At 45.8% G+C, this 16,435-nt stretch overlaps 1 protein-coding gene across 3 annotated transcripts in view; it reads left to right on the plus strand.

Annotated features, from left to right (window-relative positions):
* Positions 1 to 16,435, plus strand: part of ltbp4 (latent transforming growth factor beta binding protein 4) — a 64,931-nt gene that overhangs the window by 11,851 nt on the left and 36,645 nt on the right. For 2 of the 3 annotated variants that reach the window (XM_062962229.1, XM_062962227.1), the window contains exon 4: positions 2,869 to 3,023. In XM_062962229.1, coding sequence (XP_062818299.1) covers positions 2,869 to 3,023 — 155 coding nt within the window. Of the gene's footprint in view, positions 1 to 2,868; positions 3,024 to 8,015; positions 9,468 to 16,435 lie in introns of those variants that run through there. The other variant, XM_062962228.1, reaches the window with a different exon arrangement.

The following is a 16,435-nucleotide window of genomic DNA, read 5'->3' on the forward strand; positions in this document are numbered from 1 at the left end:
AGGTGGGGATTGCACGGTTCACAAGAGACCCCAATACTGTGCGTGCCTCTACACTATAGACTTGATGCAGTTTGACGCAACTGTATCTGTAGTAGTTCAGTGCTGTAGAATCCTGGAAGTTGTCATTTTATTAAGTTTTAACCATCTCTGTCCAAGAATCCTGGTGAATCACCAAACAGCAAATCCTAGGGAGGTGTTAGCTGGCCCTGATTGTTTCCTGTCTGGAATTCCTCTATTTTCTGAGTGTTGCTCTTTATTTACTATCCTGATTTTAGAGTTTTTAAAATATTGGTAGCCAGATTTTGTTCATCTTCATGAATCCCTCCTTTCTGTTGAAATAGTCCACAGAATTTCTGTTGAAATGATCAAGGCCAGCTAACATCTCCCAACAAAGGATTCTCCCAGGCAGGAAGCAGCTAGGTGTTGAAGCAGCAAGGCTATTAAATACTAATCAAGGTGGCCAATTGCAACATTCACACTTGTCTCAAACAGACAAGAGTCCTTTCTCTCACCCTAGACATTCCACAGATATATAAACCCCACTTGTCTAGTTTCTAAAAGACCTCACAATCTCAGAGGATGCATGTCATAGATGTGGGCGAAATATTGGGAGAGAATGCTTCTGGAACATGACCATAAAAATGGCAGTATAGAAGGGGCCTGAAAGACCTAATCCAATTGTTTATCCTGATTAAAGTAAGCCCATTGAGGCTATGGGATTCACAAAGGCTTGAATTCATCACTTAATTCAATGGCTCTGTTCTCTCATTTGATCAAACAATTGGATTTAGATTCCCATTTGAGTTAAGGTGAGTGGAGAATACTAACTGTGCAGAAACGTAAGTGAAAAGAAGTAAATAACTGTGTTTAAAATAGCATTTCAGGGATTAGTGAGGCCATGAAACATGAGGATTGGGACATTTGAAGGCAAACAGCATGTGATGGCCAAGAAAATGAACACAATCTTTGCATCAAAAAGACTAAGGAATTTGTCTGCCTCATTATCTTGGGAGTGCTTGAGCTTTTGCTTTGAGGATGTTTATCTAAAGCCAGGACGGGGACCATGTGGCTCTCCAGATGTTGGACTGCAGCATTCAGCGGGCTTAGCCAAACTAGCCAAGGGTCAGAAATGCTGGAAGTTACAATCCAACAAATTCTGAAGAGCTGCATGATTCCCCGCCCCAGGTTCAAAATGTTGATGAAGAACAGGATGATTTGGGGAGTTGAATGAAATGAAATAATTAGTAAATGAAGTAACTAGTTGCCGCATCTGGATAGCATTCGCACAAGAGCTCTTAAATAAGTCAGTGATTAATTACTGATTGTTTCAGTAAACAGGCTGTATTTTTCTTTGGAAGGCTAGGAAAGTTCCTAAGGAAACCGGGATCTATGGCGAGAAGGCATCCAGGGACTTTAAGCTGTGCCTATCCAGCATAGTGCCATGGTTTGAATTTAGAAGACCAGGGTTCAAATCCATGTTACGTCATGGAAGTCTACAGTTGATGCTAGGCAAGTGACACTCTCTCAATGGCAAGCCTCTTCTGAATCAACTTTCCAAGACAACCCTGTGATAGTGTTGCCATAGGTTTGAGTCAATGCTGAGGCACATAACATCAGCCATTTTTTTCAGGCAAACATTACTGCTAGATATGTGAGAAGATAATAATAATAGCCTTGTTGAGGAGGAAGCAGCTTGGCTTCACTAAAGAGGAAGTCTGACCTCACCAGACTTTGAGAGTTTTAAGCTTACCAATGAGCATGGCATGTCATAAAGTCATTTGATATATATGATATACTCTTTTTTGCAAAATCAACATCATTTGTTGTTGCGTGCATTCCAGTCATTTCCGGCTGATGCCAACCTTATCATGATGTTTGTTGGGACTTAGCCAGGATCACAGAATAGAATAGACTTCAATAGAATAGAATAACTTTATTGTCATTGCACATTGTACAATGAAATTTAATGCCATTCCCCAATCACATTATGTATATACAATGGCAAAACAAAAGCACGCAAACCAAAATGAGTTTCTATGACTTAGTGAGGAATGAACCTTGGTCTCCAGAGCTCTGATCCAATGCTTGAACTAGTATACCATCCTGGCTCTAAACATCATGCATGGACATATTCGCAGAGAGGTGACTGAGCAGTCAAGTGTCTTAGGATCTTTCTACACTGTCATAAAAAATCCAGATTATCTGCTTTAAACTGGATTATATGGCAGTGTAGGCTGAGCCCCCTTCAAGGTAAAGGTTTTCCCCTGACATTAAGTTCGGTCGTGTCTGACTCTGAGGGTTGGTGCTCATCTCCATTTCTAAGCTGAAGAACCGGCGTTGTCCATAGGCACCTCCAAGGTCATGTGGCCAGCATGACTGCATGGAGCACCGTTACCTTCCTGCCAGAGCGGTACCTATTGATCTACTCACATTTGCATGTTTTTGAACTGCTAGGTTGGCAGAAGCTGGGTCTTAACAGTGGATGCTGACTCCGCTCCCTGGATTTGAACCTGCGACCTTTTAGTCCATAAGTTCAGCAGCTCGGCACTTTAACACGATGCACCACCAGGGGCCCATATGGCAGTGTAGACTCATATAATCCAAAGCAGATAATATGGATAATGTGGATTATCTGCTTTGTAGTGTGGCAGTGTAGAAGGGGCTATAGTTATATTCCAGTGTGATTAATAAATGTGAAAGTCAGGGATGGGCCTGTGCAACCTAGATGCTGGATATTCCTTCCCCATTCTTACCATACTGTAGGTGTAACCAGAGGAAGTGAAGATCTGGGCTGCTCCTCTCATTATTTAAAGATGGGAAATCATGGAGGCAGTGACATCCTAGATCCCTCTTTGCCTTCTTTTTCAGAGTATCTGAGCTCCAAATGGTGCTGCAGAGACGAAAGGCTTTGGATCCCTCTGAGAAGATGGCCATGATCCTGGCCCAACATCTCGCCTCCCGTCCTGACGCTGCCAGGAATGGCCTCCCTGGACACGCCGCCCGACCAACACGAAGGCCCCATGGTAATAGGGTACAGGAGGAGTGGGTGAGGCACGTGGGAAGCCACGTGAAACAGAGAGGGAGGTTGGGTTTGGCGTGGTATCTAATGATCATAAAGGGCCTAAAGGGCCAAAAGACAGCAGATGCTGTCTGATCATGGAAGCTAAGCAGGGTTAGTTCTGGTTTGTAATTGGAAGAGAGACCACCAATGAATACAAGGCTCTCTAGGGTATATTTCAGGGGAAAACTATCTTTGACTATTCCTTTCAAAAGAAAACACTACCAAATGTATGGGGTTGCCATAAGTCAACAGGTGACTTGAAGGTGTATGGTATCAATCAGTGCTGTCAGTGGGTTGGACCGAAAGAAATGGTGGTCAAATAGTTCCTTTGGCCAAAGCTATTGCTTGTCGTCTGTTTGTCTTCCTGCCCAGATACTAAGATACAATAGGGCTGGTATTTCAGCCTACAAAGGGACATACAGACACACTGCAAATGAGAACAGGGACTTCTCTGTTAACAGTGGGAAAAGGAGAGCCGTATGCATTCTCTTCAATTCCTGCATCTGGGAAGATAGTAATCCTGCTCTGGATCAATCTGTTAAAACAAGAGTGGACAACCTTCTTGTTTACTTTCTGTTTTAGATAAGGGCCTCTCCTTAAAAAAAAACAACATTTTTGGGGGGTTGCTATGAGTTTTCCATGTTGTATGGCTATGTTCCAGAAGCATTCTCTCCTGACATTTCGCCAACATCTATGGCAGGCATCCTCAGAGGTTGTGAGGGCTGTTGAAAACTAGGCAAGAGGGGTTTATATATCTGTGGAAAGTCCAGGGTGGGAGAAAGAACTCTTGTCTGTTTGAAGCATGTGTTAATGTTGCAATTGTCCACCTTGATTAGCATTGAATAGCCTTGCAGATTCAAGGATTGGCTGCTTACTGCCTGGGAGAATCCTTTGATAAGAGGTGTTAGCTGGCCCTAATTGTTTTCTGTCTGGAATTATTTGAGAACACAGAAACGCTGAACCACTCTAACAACCACCATGTCAGACTACACAGAGAAGCCATTGAAATCCACAACCATATGGACAATTTCAACAGAAAGGAGGAAACCATGAAAATGAACAAAATCTGGCTACCAGTATTAAAACAACTCTAAAATCAGGACAGTAAATAAAGAACAACACTAAAAAATAGGAGAATTCCAGACAGAAAACAATCAGGGCCAGCTAACACCTCCTAACAAAGGATACCCCAGGCAGGAAGCAGCCAAGCTCTGAATCTGCAAGGCCATTCAATGCTAATCAAGGTGGCCAATTGCAACATTCACACTTGCCTCAAATAGACAAGAGTTCTTTCTTCCACTGTGGACTTTCCACAAATATATAAACCCCCCTCTTGCATGGTTTTCAACAGATGTCACAACCTCTGAGGATGCCTGCCATAGATGCAGATGAAACGACAGGAGGAAATGCTTCTGGAACATGGCCATACAGCCCAAAAACTCATAGCAACCCAGTGATTCTGGCCATGAAAGCTTCAACAACAATTATTTTTATTCAGCCTTGGCAAAAATTCCCACTCACGCACTTTAAGTTTTTATCTCAAGCCCACAGGCCACACTTTACCCACCTGCACATTAGCCCAAAGCCCCGGCTCCTCTGAGCTCGATCATTCCAATATGGGAAGAAGTGAAACTCTACCCTGCGTATTGTTTGAAATCTTAATGGGGAGGGGACGGCTTTATGGTGCAGCAAGATCTTGCTCTGCTTGCCTTCCTCTTGTGGAGGGTCTATAGGGGAAGTGGGAGAGACAGACCCCATTCTTTGCTTGGAGGACCAAAGCAGGATTGGGGAGAACAGGGCGGAGAAGTGGGAGGTGAAGAAGCACCAGAGCCAGGGCAACTTAGATACTTCCTCCTCCTCTTCTCTCCCCCAAATTGCAATTTTTAGAAGACTTTCCCATGTCCAGCGGCGCAATCCTGGATCCGGCGATTGTTCCATGCCCCACCCCCCACCCCCACTCTTGGCCGGGTTTATCCAGATGATGTCAGGCTGGGCTCCGATGGGAGGTTGAGGCTGGGGAGGAAAGGGGAGGCAGCCCTGCTTTGTGTGTGTCTCCCCCCCGCACACATACAGCACACTCACACACAACCCCAAAGCCTGCTTCCTCCCTGGAGAGCCCATCAGGAAACCCCACCTCCTGTTCCAGCCTTGGAGCACTTTCCTGGGGCGTCTGGGTGGAGGAAGGTGGGTGATATGTTTTGCATACATGCCTACTCTGCCGTTTTGCAATTGAAGTGACTCTCAACTATTTGGAACTCAGGATCATGTTTCTTTCTTCTTGTTTTTTCTCCCTGTAGTAAAAGATAGGATATGTCTCCTGCTTCTATAAAGGATTTATTTATTTTGTGTCAAAAGCATTGCACAAATAAGGATAAAACCGATAAAAATAGAGGGAACACAAGTGGGTAAATAATTTTAACCAAAAATGGGCAACAGTGGCTGCATTGTCTGTAGCTTTCAACAATTCTTCCTCTGTACATGAGGCAGGGCATTGTGGACAAGCATACAGGTGCAGAGTTGTTTGTTCTCATCCAGAGTCACACAAGGTAAAGGATTCTTCGAGGTAGTGCCATTTTGCCAGGTTGTCTTTTGATCTGCCCACTCCACTTCTGAGTCTGTTTAGGGAATTCCAAATTGTTCATGCATGGTTTGCCCCTGGAGGAAGGCCCTTGTGGAGGCCCATCCAGTTGGAATTGCCCGATTTTGCTGCCCAGAGGGATACTCTTGCTGTTGCTGGAGGAACATTTAGAGGAGTGGTGGTTCTCATGAGGATTTTCCTTGATTTGAGTCTACTGGGAAGCGGCTGATAGCTATACAGTGGATGGTTTCACAATGTTAACCTTATTTCTCTCACAGTTAGCAGCAACTTCCCATCGCACATCAAGGGGAGCAATGTCAGCCAGCTTATAGAGTCTATCAACAGGTGGAGGTTTAAGACATCCTGTAATTATTCTACATGTTTCATTCAGTCCTATATTCACCTGCTTCGCGTGGACAGACTTGTGCCAAACAGGGCAGGCATACTCAGCAGTTGAGTAAGACAAGGCCAGGGCTGATGTTCTTATTAATTTTGGGTCTGCACCCCATGCACTGTCAGTAAGTTTCCATAGGATATTATTGTGTGCAGCTACTTTGTGCTTGGTGTTCCCACACTAAAGTTTAGTGTTCATTCTAAGGTGACACTAAGATATTTAGGATGGAAACAGTGTTTGAGCTCTTGGCCTTCCCAGGTAACTTTCAATTTCCTGTTAGCTTCATGGTTTATGTAGGTGGAAATGACACACTTGTATCTTGGCAGGGTTAGACTTTAGGTGGTTATCTTTGTAGTAGCTGGAGAGATCTTTCAGGGCATTAGTAAGTTGGTTTTCCACTATTTCAAAGTTTTTTACTTGTGTTGTTAGGCCAAGGTCATCAGCGTATATAAAGCTCTTTGTGAGTGGTGGTTGTAGCTGATGGTTAGTAAAGATATTAAATAAGGTCGGTGCAAGAACACTGCCTTGGGGTAGACCATTCTTTTGCCTCCTGCCTGCCCTGGAACTCCACATAGAAGCTGCGGTTTTCTAGGAGGGTCTGGACAGTTTTTGTAAAATCATAATCCCGGGTGATATGGTAGACTTAATGCAGCATTTTCCTATGTTGCACCATATTATAGGCTGCTATAAGGTCCACAAAAACTGTTCCCATCATGCAGTTTTTCTCATAGCCTTCCTTGATATGATCAGTCAGATTAAAAATTTGAGCTATACAGTTTTTCCCTGGTTTGGAAGCTGCTTGTTGTGCAATAAGATGGGATTCAATAACAGGTCCTAATCAATTTAATAGCATCCTCTCATATACTTTATATAGATGACATAAGAGAGAGATTGGTCGGTAGTTCCTGGCATTGGAGGCATCTTTACCAGGTTTTAAAATGGCAATGATCTTCCTTTTTCTCCATACTCTGGGAATCTGTTTGTGTGTCAAGCATTGATTGTAGAATTTCAAAAGCCAGTTTTTGGCTTTGAGGCCCAAGTGTTTGATTTGCTCCATCATTAAGTCATCTAGGCCAGGTGCTTTACTACAGAAAGAGCCTCCTCGAAGACTGAGTAAATACAGTCGGGCATCCCCTGGGCAACATTTCTTGTAAATGGTTAATCTTTCCAACCCAAATGCATTGCTTTTAAACATTTTAAATTGTTGTAAAGCAGGGGTCCCCAAACTAAGGCCCGGGGGCCGGATGCGGCCCATCGAAGCCATTTATCCGGCCCCCACGGCAGAAGGGCAAAAGGGGGTTGGGCTAAATGACCCAAGGGGTCTCCTCTTCCAACCTTTATTATTATTATTATTATTATTATTATTATTATTATTTTATGTCACAGCAAACAAGATAGATATGCTGGATTTCGTATCACAAAATCACAAGTCGAACACTTCCCAAGTGTCTAGGATTGTGTGATGTATTTTCGGATGATGCACGCAGATCCCAGTAGGGTGGCCTTTTGCAGTTGGCAGATCGTTGTTATTATTACTATTACTATTATTATTATTAACATTGAGGCTGGGTGGTAATCTGTCAGGGTTGCTTTGCTTGTGCTTTGGTGCACAAGGCAGAAGGGGATTGGACTAAATGGCCCAAAGGGTCTCTTCTAACCCTCTTTATTATTATTATTATTATTATTATTATTATTATTATTATTATTATTATTATCATTGAGGCTGGGTGGCCATCTGTTGGGTGCTTTGCTTGTGCTTTTGGTGCACAAAGGCAGAAGGGGATTGGACTCAGTGGCTCAAAGGGTCTCTTCCAACCCTTTTTTATTGTTGTTGTTGTTGTTGTTGTTGTTGTTATTATTATTATTATTGCTCGGTGGCCAACTATAGTCCGGCCCTCCAACGGTCCGAAGGATCGTGAACTGGCCCCCTGTTTAAAAAGTTTGGGGACCCCTGTTGTAAAGGATGATAGGACGCCAGGCATGGGAGTGGGGAATCTGGCTTTGGAAGAGGGAATGGAGGCCCGATCTTCAGTGCCAGGTAACAGCTTGGTTTGGCTGGGCAGCTTTTCCTGAGCCCTGTTGGCACAGATGTTTGCCCAGTTTCCACCCACCTGTGCTTGTGAGGAATTCTTTTGGATGGAGGGTTGGTTGTTCCACAGCTGGGAACAGCTGCTGCTGTGCCGGGTTTCGGGGGAGGAAGAGGGTTTCTCTGGAAGGAATCCAACCATAGCTATTCTGAGTGGATCCAGCCATAGCTGCAGGGAGGGAGATGGGGAGGGGGGCTTGCTTGGACCCCTTTTCAACCATAACTGTACGCTTAAAAGCTGAGTATAGGGGAGTGAAAGAGAAGGGGGTCTCTTGGCAGCCCTCAATGTCTGAGTGAGCAGGAAGCGGGGAGAAGGCCGTAATATGTTGTGGTCTACTTTGAGGCTCAGTCTCAGCGTCTGGCCGTGGGGAGGAGAGCAGAGTCGAGCCCAAACTTGAGAAGAAACAGGAAGTCTCCTCCTTAGGGTGTGGAGAAGAGGTATTTCAGTGCCACTAGGTAGCCTAAAAGGTCAGGACCTGATGAGGTGGGCATCAGAAGGAGCTGTATGGGATGGTGCAGCCTGTCTTGAGTTGCATGGGACAAGTGCAGCGGGAGGGCACTAGTGAGCAAAGCTGAAAAAAGTTTGGCGACTTGTAGAAGAGGAGAGAGAAGTAGGAGGGTTTCAGGCCACAGGGCGGATGCGTTGCCAAATGACAGTGCTGCCTGACGTCTTAACAAATGCTCGCTCAAGGGGGGGGGGGCAGGGTTGGGTTGGGGTGGCCGCTTGGGGGACTTCAGCAGAGCCTACTTTCTTGCTGGCACCCGGTTTTGGGGTGTGGGGTTGCAGAGGGGTGGAGCTGCCTTTCCAAGGAAGGTCTTTCCGATTGAGTGCCAAGGGAGGAAGGCGACTGGGTTTCCTCTGAGCTGGTGAAAAGGAGCCGAAGAGTTAACATCTCCGACTGTGGTCCCTCGTAAACATTGTTGTTGGCTCGGTGCCTACCTCCCCCCCACACCCACCCCGCTGCCCAGCGGACTGCTTTCAATTAGCCGTGGGTTCTTGTGTTCACGGTGGGTGCCGTGCTCTATCCCCTTCTGGTCTCTTCTGTTGGCTGGGACTCCTTGCTCTATTCGTTTGCTTGCTCACCCGTTCGTTCGCTCGCTCATTCACTGGGAGACATGGTCCTGGATTGCCACCTTTGGCACCTCCTGATTGCTGGGGTGTTCCTGCTCAGCTGGTATCACCTGCCGGGAGATTCCCAGCGACTCAAGGTCTTCTTTACTCCTATGGTCTGCCGTGTGCATTGCAACGGAGGGCGTTGTACCAACCGCTGTGAGCAGGGCAATGCCACCACCTTGTACAGTGGGGAGAATGGACGTCCAGCTGAGGGAGGCCCTGGATTCCGCGTCTGTGAGTATTTTTTCAGGGACTTCGGAGACCACTTGGTCAGGAACTGACTCTTCAGGGTAGGAAGCAGATGGTCAGACTCAATAGTCTTTGTGATCTTTTCCAATTCTTTGATTTTATGATTTTGTGACTTCTTGCCTCACCTTGTCGTGGTAGTTTTATATGTGACCTGCTGGACCAGATTCTAGGTAGGCTAACTGGGCAGCTCCTTTCTTCCTATGGGTTTTTTTTTTTCGTGTCAGGAGCAACTGGAGTTGCTTCTGGAGTGAGAGAATTGGCCGTCTGCAAGGACGTTGCCCAGGGGACGCCCGGATGTTTTGATGTTTTACCATCCTTGTGGGAGTCTTCTCTCATGTCCCCACATGGAGCTAGAGCTGATAGAGGGAGCTCATCTGCGCTCTCCCCGGGTGAGATTCGAACCTGGCAGCCTTCAGGTCAGCAACCCAACCTTTAAGTCACAAGGCTTTTATCCTCTAGGCCATCGGAGGCTATGGGTGAGCAGAGTGGGATCAGTAAGTATATGGCAAATATAGTGTCACTCTGTTGCATGCTCTCCAGCTGAACTGCTGACTTGAAGGTTGGGTTGCTGACCTGAATTAGGTTGGCAGTTTGAATCCACAAGACAAGGTGAGCTCCTGTCTGTCAGCTCTAGCTTGTGGGGACATGAAAGAAGCCTCCCAGCAGTATGGTAACACATCTGGGCATCCCCTGGGAAACGTCTCTGTAGACAGCCAATTCTCTCATGCCAGAAGCGACTTGCAGTATGTTCTCAAGTTGCTTCTGACACAATTTTTAAAATTCCCTTTCCCTCCCTCCCTCTCTCTGTTCTGGGCAAGTTCCCATGTATTCTGATACTCAACTATCAGCACATTCACTCCATGTACCTTGCTTTTTGGGGGCAGCCTAGACATACGCCCTTCCAGATGGCACTTTAGGGGCATAGAGATCTTGGGAGAGATATTTGGGTCCAACTGCTGACTTCTTGCTCTTGCTTTGCACCATTTTCTAGTCCTTGGCATCAATGTAGGCACACAGCTGCCAGGTTTCTGGCAATTTCTCAAGAGTAGAGCAGGGCAGTATTCTCTCTCCCCCTTTCTACCCACTGGACCAGCTGTCCTCAGCTAGCCTGCCTTCTTTCCTCCTCATCTTCTTCATCTATCCTGCCTGCCTCATGTTCACTTACTTGCCCGCTTGCACATGCCCGGACCCCTCCCGGTCTTCGGCCACAAGGGCCATCCACTCTCCTTTACCTGAAGCAGTGCCTCAAATGTTCCTGTCCTGCAATAGGCTGGGCAGATGCCATATATGTCACTGGGGCATGATCCACACAGGCCTAGTGGTGTGAAAAGTTGGAGGCATATTAGGTCATGTGGGGAAAACAGCAGTAGGAGAGAAGCAGGAGGCCACAAGGTGAAAGGAACCTAAACGGAACTGTAGGCTTTCTCACAATAATTCTGGAATGTGTTGTTGAAGGCTTTCATGGCGGGAATCACTAGGTTGCTGTGAGTTTTCCAGTCTGTATGGCCATGTTCCAGAAGGATTCTCTCCTACCGCTTCACTCACATCTGTGGCAGGCATCCTCAGAGGTTGTGAGATCTGTTGGAAACTAAGCAAGTGAGGTTTATATATCTGTGAAATGTCCAGGGTGGGGAAAGAATTCATGTCTGTTTGAGGCAGGTGTGAATGTTGCAATTGTTCGCCTTGATTAGCATTGAATGGCCTTGCAGCTTCAAAGCTTGGCTGCTACCAGCCTGGGGAAATCCTTTGTTGGGAGGTGATTAGCTGGCCCCGATTGTTTCATGTCTGGAATTCCCCTGTTTTTGGGCGTTGTTCTTTATTTTAGAGTTTGTTTTAATACTGATTTTGTTCATTTTCATGTTGAAATTGTCCACCTGCTTGTGGATTTCACTGGCTTCTCTGTGTAGTCTGACATGGTGGTTGTTAGAGAGGTCCAGCATTTCTGTGTCCTCAAATAATATGCTGTGTCCAGGTTGGTTCATCAAGTGCTCTGCTATGGCTGACTTCTCTGGTTGGATTAGTCTGCAGTGCCTTTCATGTTCCTTCATTTGTGTTTGGACAATGCTACGGTAGACTCCTGCAGAGGTGAGAGAGTCCCTATTTGTCCTTTGCTGAACATAGTATTTGTAATGAATTCTAGGCAATTTATTTTAGATGGGGTAAATGAATGAGAGCAGGGGAGAGCTGCTAAAACTGGGGTGAGGTTGAAATGTTGCCTTCATCTCCCCATTAATGCTGCTCCAAATGCTGCACTATTATATAGTGGCCATTTCTAGAAGCTGTCTGGCACGAGGGATGCGTGCTTGCTCCCATATATAATCCGATTCCCTCTTTCTCCTTTCTCCTGGACATATGGTTCCAGTTGCTGCTGCTTCTTCCCTGCTTCTTCCTCCTTCTCGTCTTTGCATCTTATTGCCAGAGCTTCATTCCGAAGACCCCAGAACTACCCGGAGCCTCTTTCAGTGCTGGAGCCGAGAACGTGGAGAGTAAACAGGAGACTGGCATTGTGCCACAGCCAGATGGAACCAGCTGTTTTAGGCAGGCAGGAAGCCAGGCTGCCTGGGCTCCATCCCTGGGTCCAGCCTCATAGAGAGGCTCATGCCTGAGGGCAGGAGATGTGTGTGTCACTGTGTGTGCGGCAAGGAAGTTGGCAAAATGCAGAGCTCCAAATTTTCCTTTGGAGTGTGCAACATGGATGGTTTGGAATGAATGTGTCAGACCAGCATTTCTTAACCTGGGTGTCAGAACCCCTGAGGGGGTTACAAGGGGGGGGTGTCAGAGGGGTCAGCAAAGACCATAAGAAACACATATTTCGGGTGGTCTTAGGAACCCCTTTGGCAGAGAAGGTTGAAGATCTCTCCTCCTGCCCTTCTCTTCCTTTTTGGAAATAGACGGCGAATCTTCCCGCCAAAAGCCCAGTTTGCCCAATTCTATCATTGGTGGGGTCAGGCCTGTAGAGGGGGGGGGGGGGTTAGGGGTTCAACCCCCTCTGAAATTTTTCAGGTTAAAAAAATCCTGGTTTACTCATGAATTTTAACTGGTTAACCAAATCCCCATGCTAAGTCTATGAGACGCAAAACATTAAAAGTCCCTCCAGGCACTATCTCAAGCAGATATTGACAGGTCTATAGCCGGGGGATGGGGTGCTAGGGGTTCAACCCCCCCCCCCCAATTTTCAAAACCCCTCCCGAAAATTTTTTCTGGCTACAGCCTTGGGTGGGGTTCAAAGGGCTCTTTGATTGTAGGCGAACTATAAATCACAGCAACTACAAGTCCCAAATGTCAATGTCTATTTTTCCCAAATTCCACCAGTGTTCACTTTTGGGCATATTGAGTATTCATGCCAAGTTTGGTCCAGATCCATCATTGTTTGAGTTCACAGTGCTCTCTGGATGTAGGTGAACTACAACTCCAAAAGTCAAGGTCAATACCCACCAAATCCTTCCAGTATTTTTGTTGGTCATGTGAGTTCTGTGTGCCAGGTTTGGTTCAATTCAATCATTGGTGGAGTTCAGAATGCTTTTTGATTGTAGGCTAACTATAAATCCCAGCAACTATAACTCCCAAATGACAACATCAATTCCCCCCCAACCCCACCAGTATTCAAATTTGGGTGTATCAGGTATTTGTGCCAGATTTGGTCCAGTGAATGGAAAGATATCCTACATATCAAATATTTACATTACGATTCATAACAGTAGCAAAGTGACAGTTATGACGTAGCAACAGAAATAATTTTATGGCTGGGGGTCACCACGACATGAGGAACTGTATTAAGGGGCTGCGGCATCAGGAAGGTTGAGAACCACTGTGTTAGACCTTTCATTCACCTGCCTTCTCCGTTGTGCTGTTTTCCTCAACTTGATGGCATAGGTGTTCAAAATGGGAAGTAAAGATGGACCATGCAGTTCTGTTCTGGCACGTTCTGTCTTTCTGGCTTTTGCCGCAGATTCTCCTTTTATTGGGACTGCGACATTTATGGAGAAGGGCTGAAGTGGAACATGCCTTTGGCTTCCCACACGCGAATTGATATCAGCCCTAGTCCTCCAGGGAGTTTTCTTCCACATGCCTTGCAGAAAGGAGCAGAACTGTGCCACTCGTTTTGAGAAAGCTGCTGCATGGAGAAGTGACCCATTGGGGGGGGGGGGGGGGGAGAGAGACCATGGCTCCCTGGCAGATTGGTCACTGTCTTTTCTTGCCAGTTCCTGCTCTCTGCATGGAGGAGGCTTCTTTTGCTGGCACTCCACTTGCTTCCACGGCGGCTCCAGATGTCCCCAGTCCTCCCCTCAATGCCAGTACAGTAAACTAAGGCTTTCCATGGTTGAGCAGAACTATGCATTATCACAGATGGATTTACAAGTTTAGGACTTTTCAAAGAGGGGTTGGTGTGAGTGTGGGAACACAAAAGACCTGTGGGATGATCCTGGGCAAGTCTTATTTTCCTTCCCACCAATAGTCAATATCAAAAGGAGGATAGTCTCATCTGTCTAGGCAGGAGCCCCCGGTGGCACAATGGGTTAAACACTTGTGCTGGCAGGACTGCTGACTGAAAGGACAGTAGATCAAATCTGGGGAGTGGGGTGAGCTCACGTCTGTCATCTCCAGCTTCCCATGTGGGGACATGAGAGAAGCCTCCCACAGGATGGTAAAGCATCTGGGTGTCCCTTGAGCAATGTCTTTGCAAATGGCCAATTCTCTCACACCAGAAGCGGCTTGCAGTATGTTCTCAAGTCACTCCTGATAAAAAAATCTATCTAGGCAACATTAAAAGGCTAGGAGGGGCACATTTGCTCACTTTGAGAAACCTTGGATGGCTACACCCATCATCCTATCAACTCCCACAAAAAAAAACCCACATTTTTTTTGTCTCCAGATGTCTTCTCAGAGATGGGGACATAAGGACATTCTAATCCTCAACATTCCCTGAAATACCCAATAGGGAACCAGGAAAACAGCAGGCATTTCAGGGGATTTTGAGACAAAAGCTTTTGCATTCATTGAGCCAGATCGCAATGTTTTAAGAGCTCCTATGGTGACAGGGAGGCACGTTCCTCCCGTCATTCCTTTGCCACACCTTCACAGGTTGACGCCTACTGAGAAATGAGTGGTGGGCTGGTAGACATCTAATACTTGCCTACAATATATTTTCTGCTCTATTTTTTGCCAGTCCCCAGATCAGTGGTTCTCAACCTGGGATCCCCAGGTGTTTTTGGCCTTCAACTCCAAGAAATCCTTACAGCTGGTAAACTGGCTGGGATTTTTTGGAGTTGTAGGCCAAAAATATCTGCGGACTCCAGGTTGAGAACCACTGTCCTAGAGTTCCAGCTAGGTGTAACAGAGCTGTTTCCTTGGATCCATACGGGATTACATACAGGGATAGGAAATATTCTTTGTTTGTGGCACACTTGATAATCTCTCCTGCGATTGAGTTGGGCAGCATAATGATCAAGTCAAGCCTCTTTTGAAATGGGGTAGAACATAGGCAAAAAACTGATAATCCAAGTACCTTTGCCTTTTACCCCAAAGGAATGTGTCATACCTGGAATGTAGAGGTCCGGGGCATTGATGTCAAAGCGTGGGGCCACAGGGGTGTCCTGCTGGTACTGAACCTGCCAGTCCTGCCAAAAAGAGCCAGATACATCTGCACTGTCCTACCGGTATTCAGTTGCACGAGAGTTCCAGCTGCCCTGGGGAGTCAGCACCTACACTTGAGCCTGTGCTGGGTGGGGAAGCAGAAAGTGATTCCTCCTCTTTTGACCTGTGAAGATATAGCTGCCTCCGTGCTGCTCTGTCCCTCTGGTTGGCAAGGAGGGATAGGAGTCAATGGCAGGGCACCAGCTGGAGAGGCTGCTGGAAAGAGATGTGCATGGTGCTTTTGAGGGAGCGTGGCATTTTTGAGTGCCAGGCAACTGTCCTTCCTGGTGACATCATTTCTGTCAAGGCAAACTTGGGACATGGGACAGGAAGGAGAGGGTGACAGCAAAACAAGATTGGAGCGTGGGCCTTTCTGAGAACTAGTGAGCTGACTGAAACCCAACAGCATCTCTAGTTCCTGCTGATGATGTGATGCTCATGAAGACAATATCTGGAATGCTGTTGTTGTTTTATGTATGCCAAAGTTATTCCATGGAAACAGCTGGCTGTTTTTTGTCTGGTGAGCAAAGTCCACATTTGGTGCAAGATGATAGAAGTGGCACACAAGGTCCTTATTATGAATGCAGGGACTCATTACATTCTGATCTATGTGAAGACTAACACAAACAAAAGGGCCAGGAGAAAAATAATAAATGTTCAGATTGAATAATGGTATAAGGAAGTATGGAAATTGGCAATAAATGATAAGCTAACATGCAAATTAAAAGTTAAAAGAGGGATATGGAAAAGAATAATTTTGAGGATGTATGGGGGAAATTTATTGAGAAAGGATTTCAAAAAAGGGATGGAGGGCTACCGCCTCAGGAAGAAATGAGATTTTGGTTAGACAATTTATTTATTTATTTATTTATTTATTTATTGGACTTGTATACCGCTACAATACATAAGAAGTGGCTTGGGGTGGGAGGGGGGGATACACAGTGGTGAAGAAATATAGATGGACAAATGTTAACATTGTAGTAGATATAAATCAACAGTAGATATAAAAGAATGATGAAACATTATATATCTGTATATATAATGAAACATTATATATCTGCTATGTATGAAACATATATCTGCTATGTGATAAAAGTAATTATTGTATGAAAAATGGTAAATTCAATAAAATTATTTTAAAAAAACAAACAAAAGGGCCATATATTTTAATGAAATGCTTCCCCGTAGAACTGCAGTTTTTGCGGGATTTGGCACATCAGTGCTGAATGCGGGACTTCTTTGAGGGCAGGTGTACACTGGGCTAACTTGCCCAGTGCAGACACATATTGACACGAACTGTGCCCCCCCCCCCCCCAAAC

The sequence above is a fragment of the Anolis carolinensis genome, unplaced genomic scaffold, assembly GCF_035594765.1.
Source record: "Anolis carolinensis isolate JA03-04 unplaced genomic scaffold, rAnoCar3.1.pri scaffold_10, whole genome shotgun sequence".
NCBI classification, from domain to species: Eukaryota; Metazoa; Chordata; class Lepidosauria; order Squamata; family Dactyloidae; genus Anolis; species Anolis carolinensis.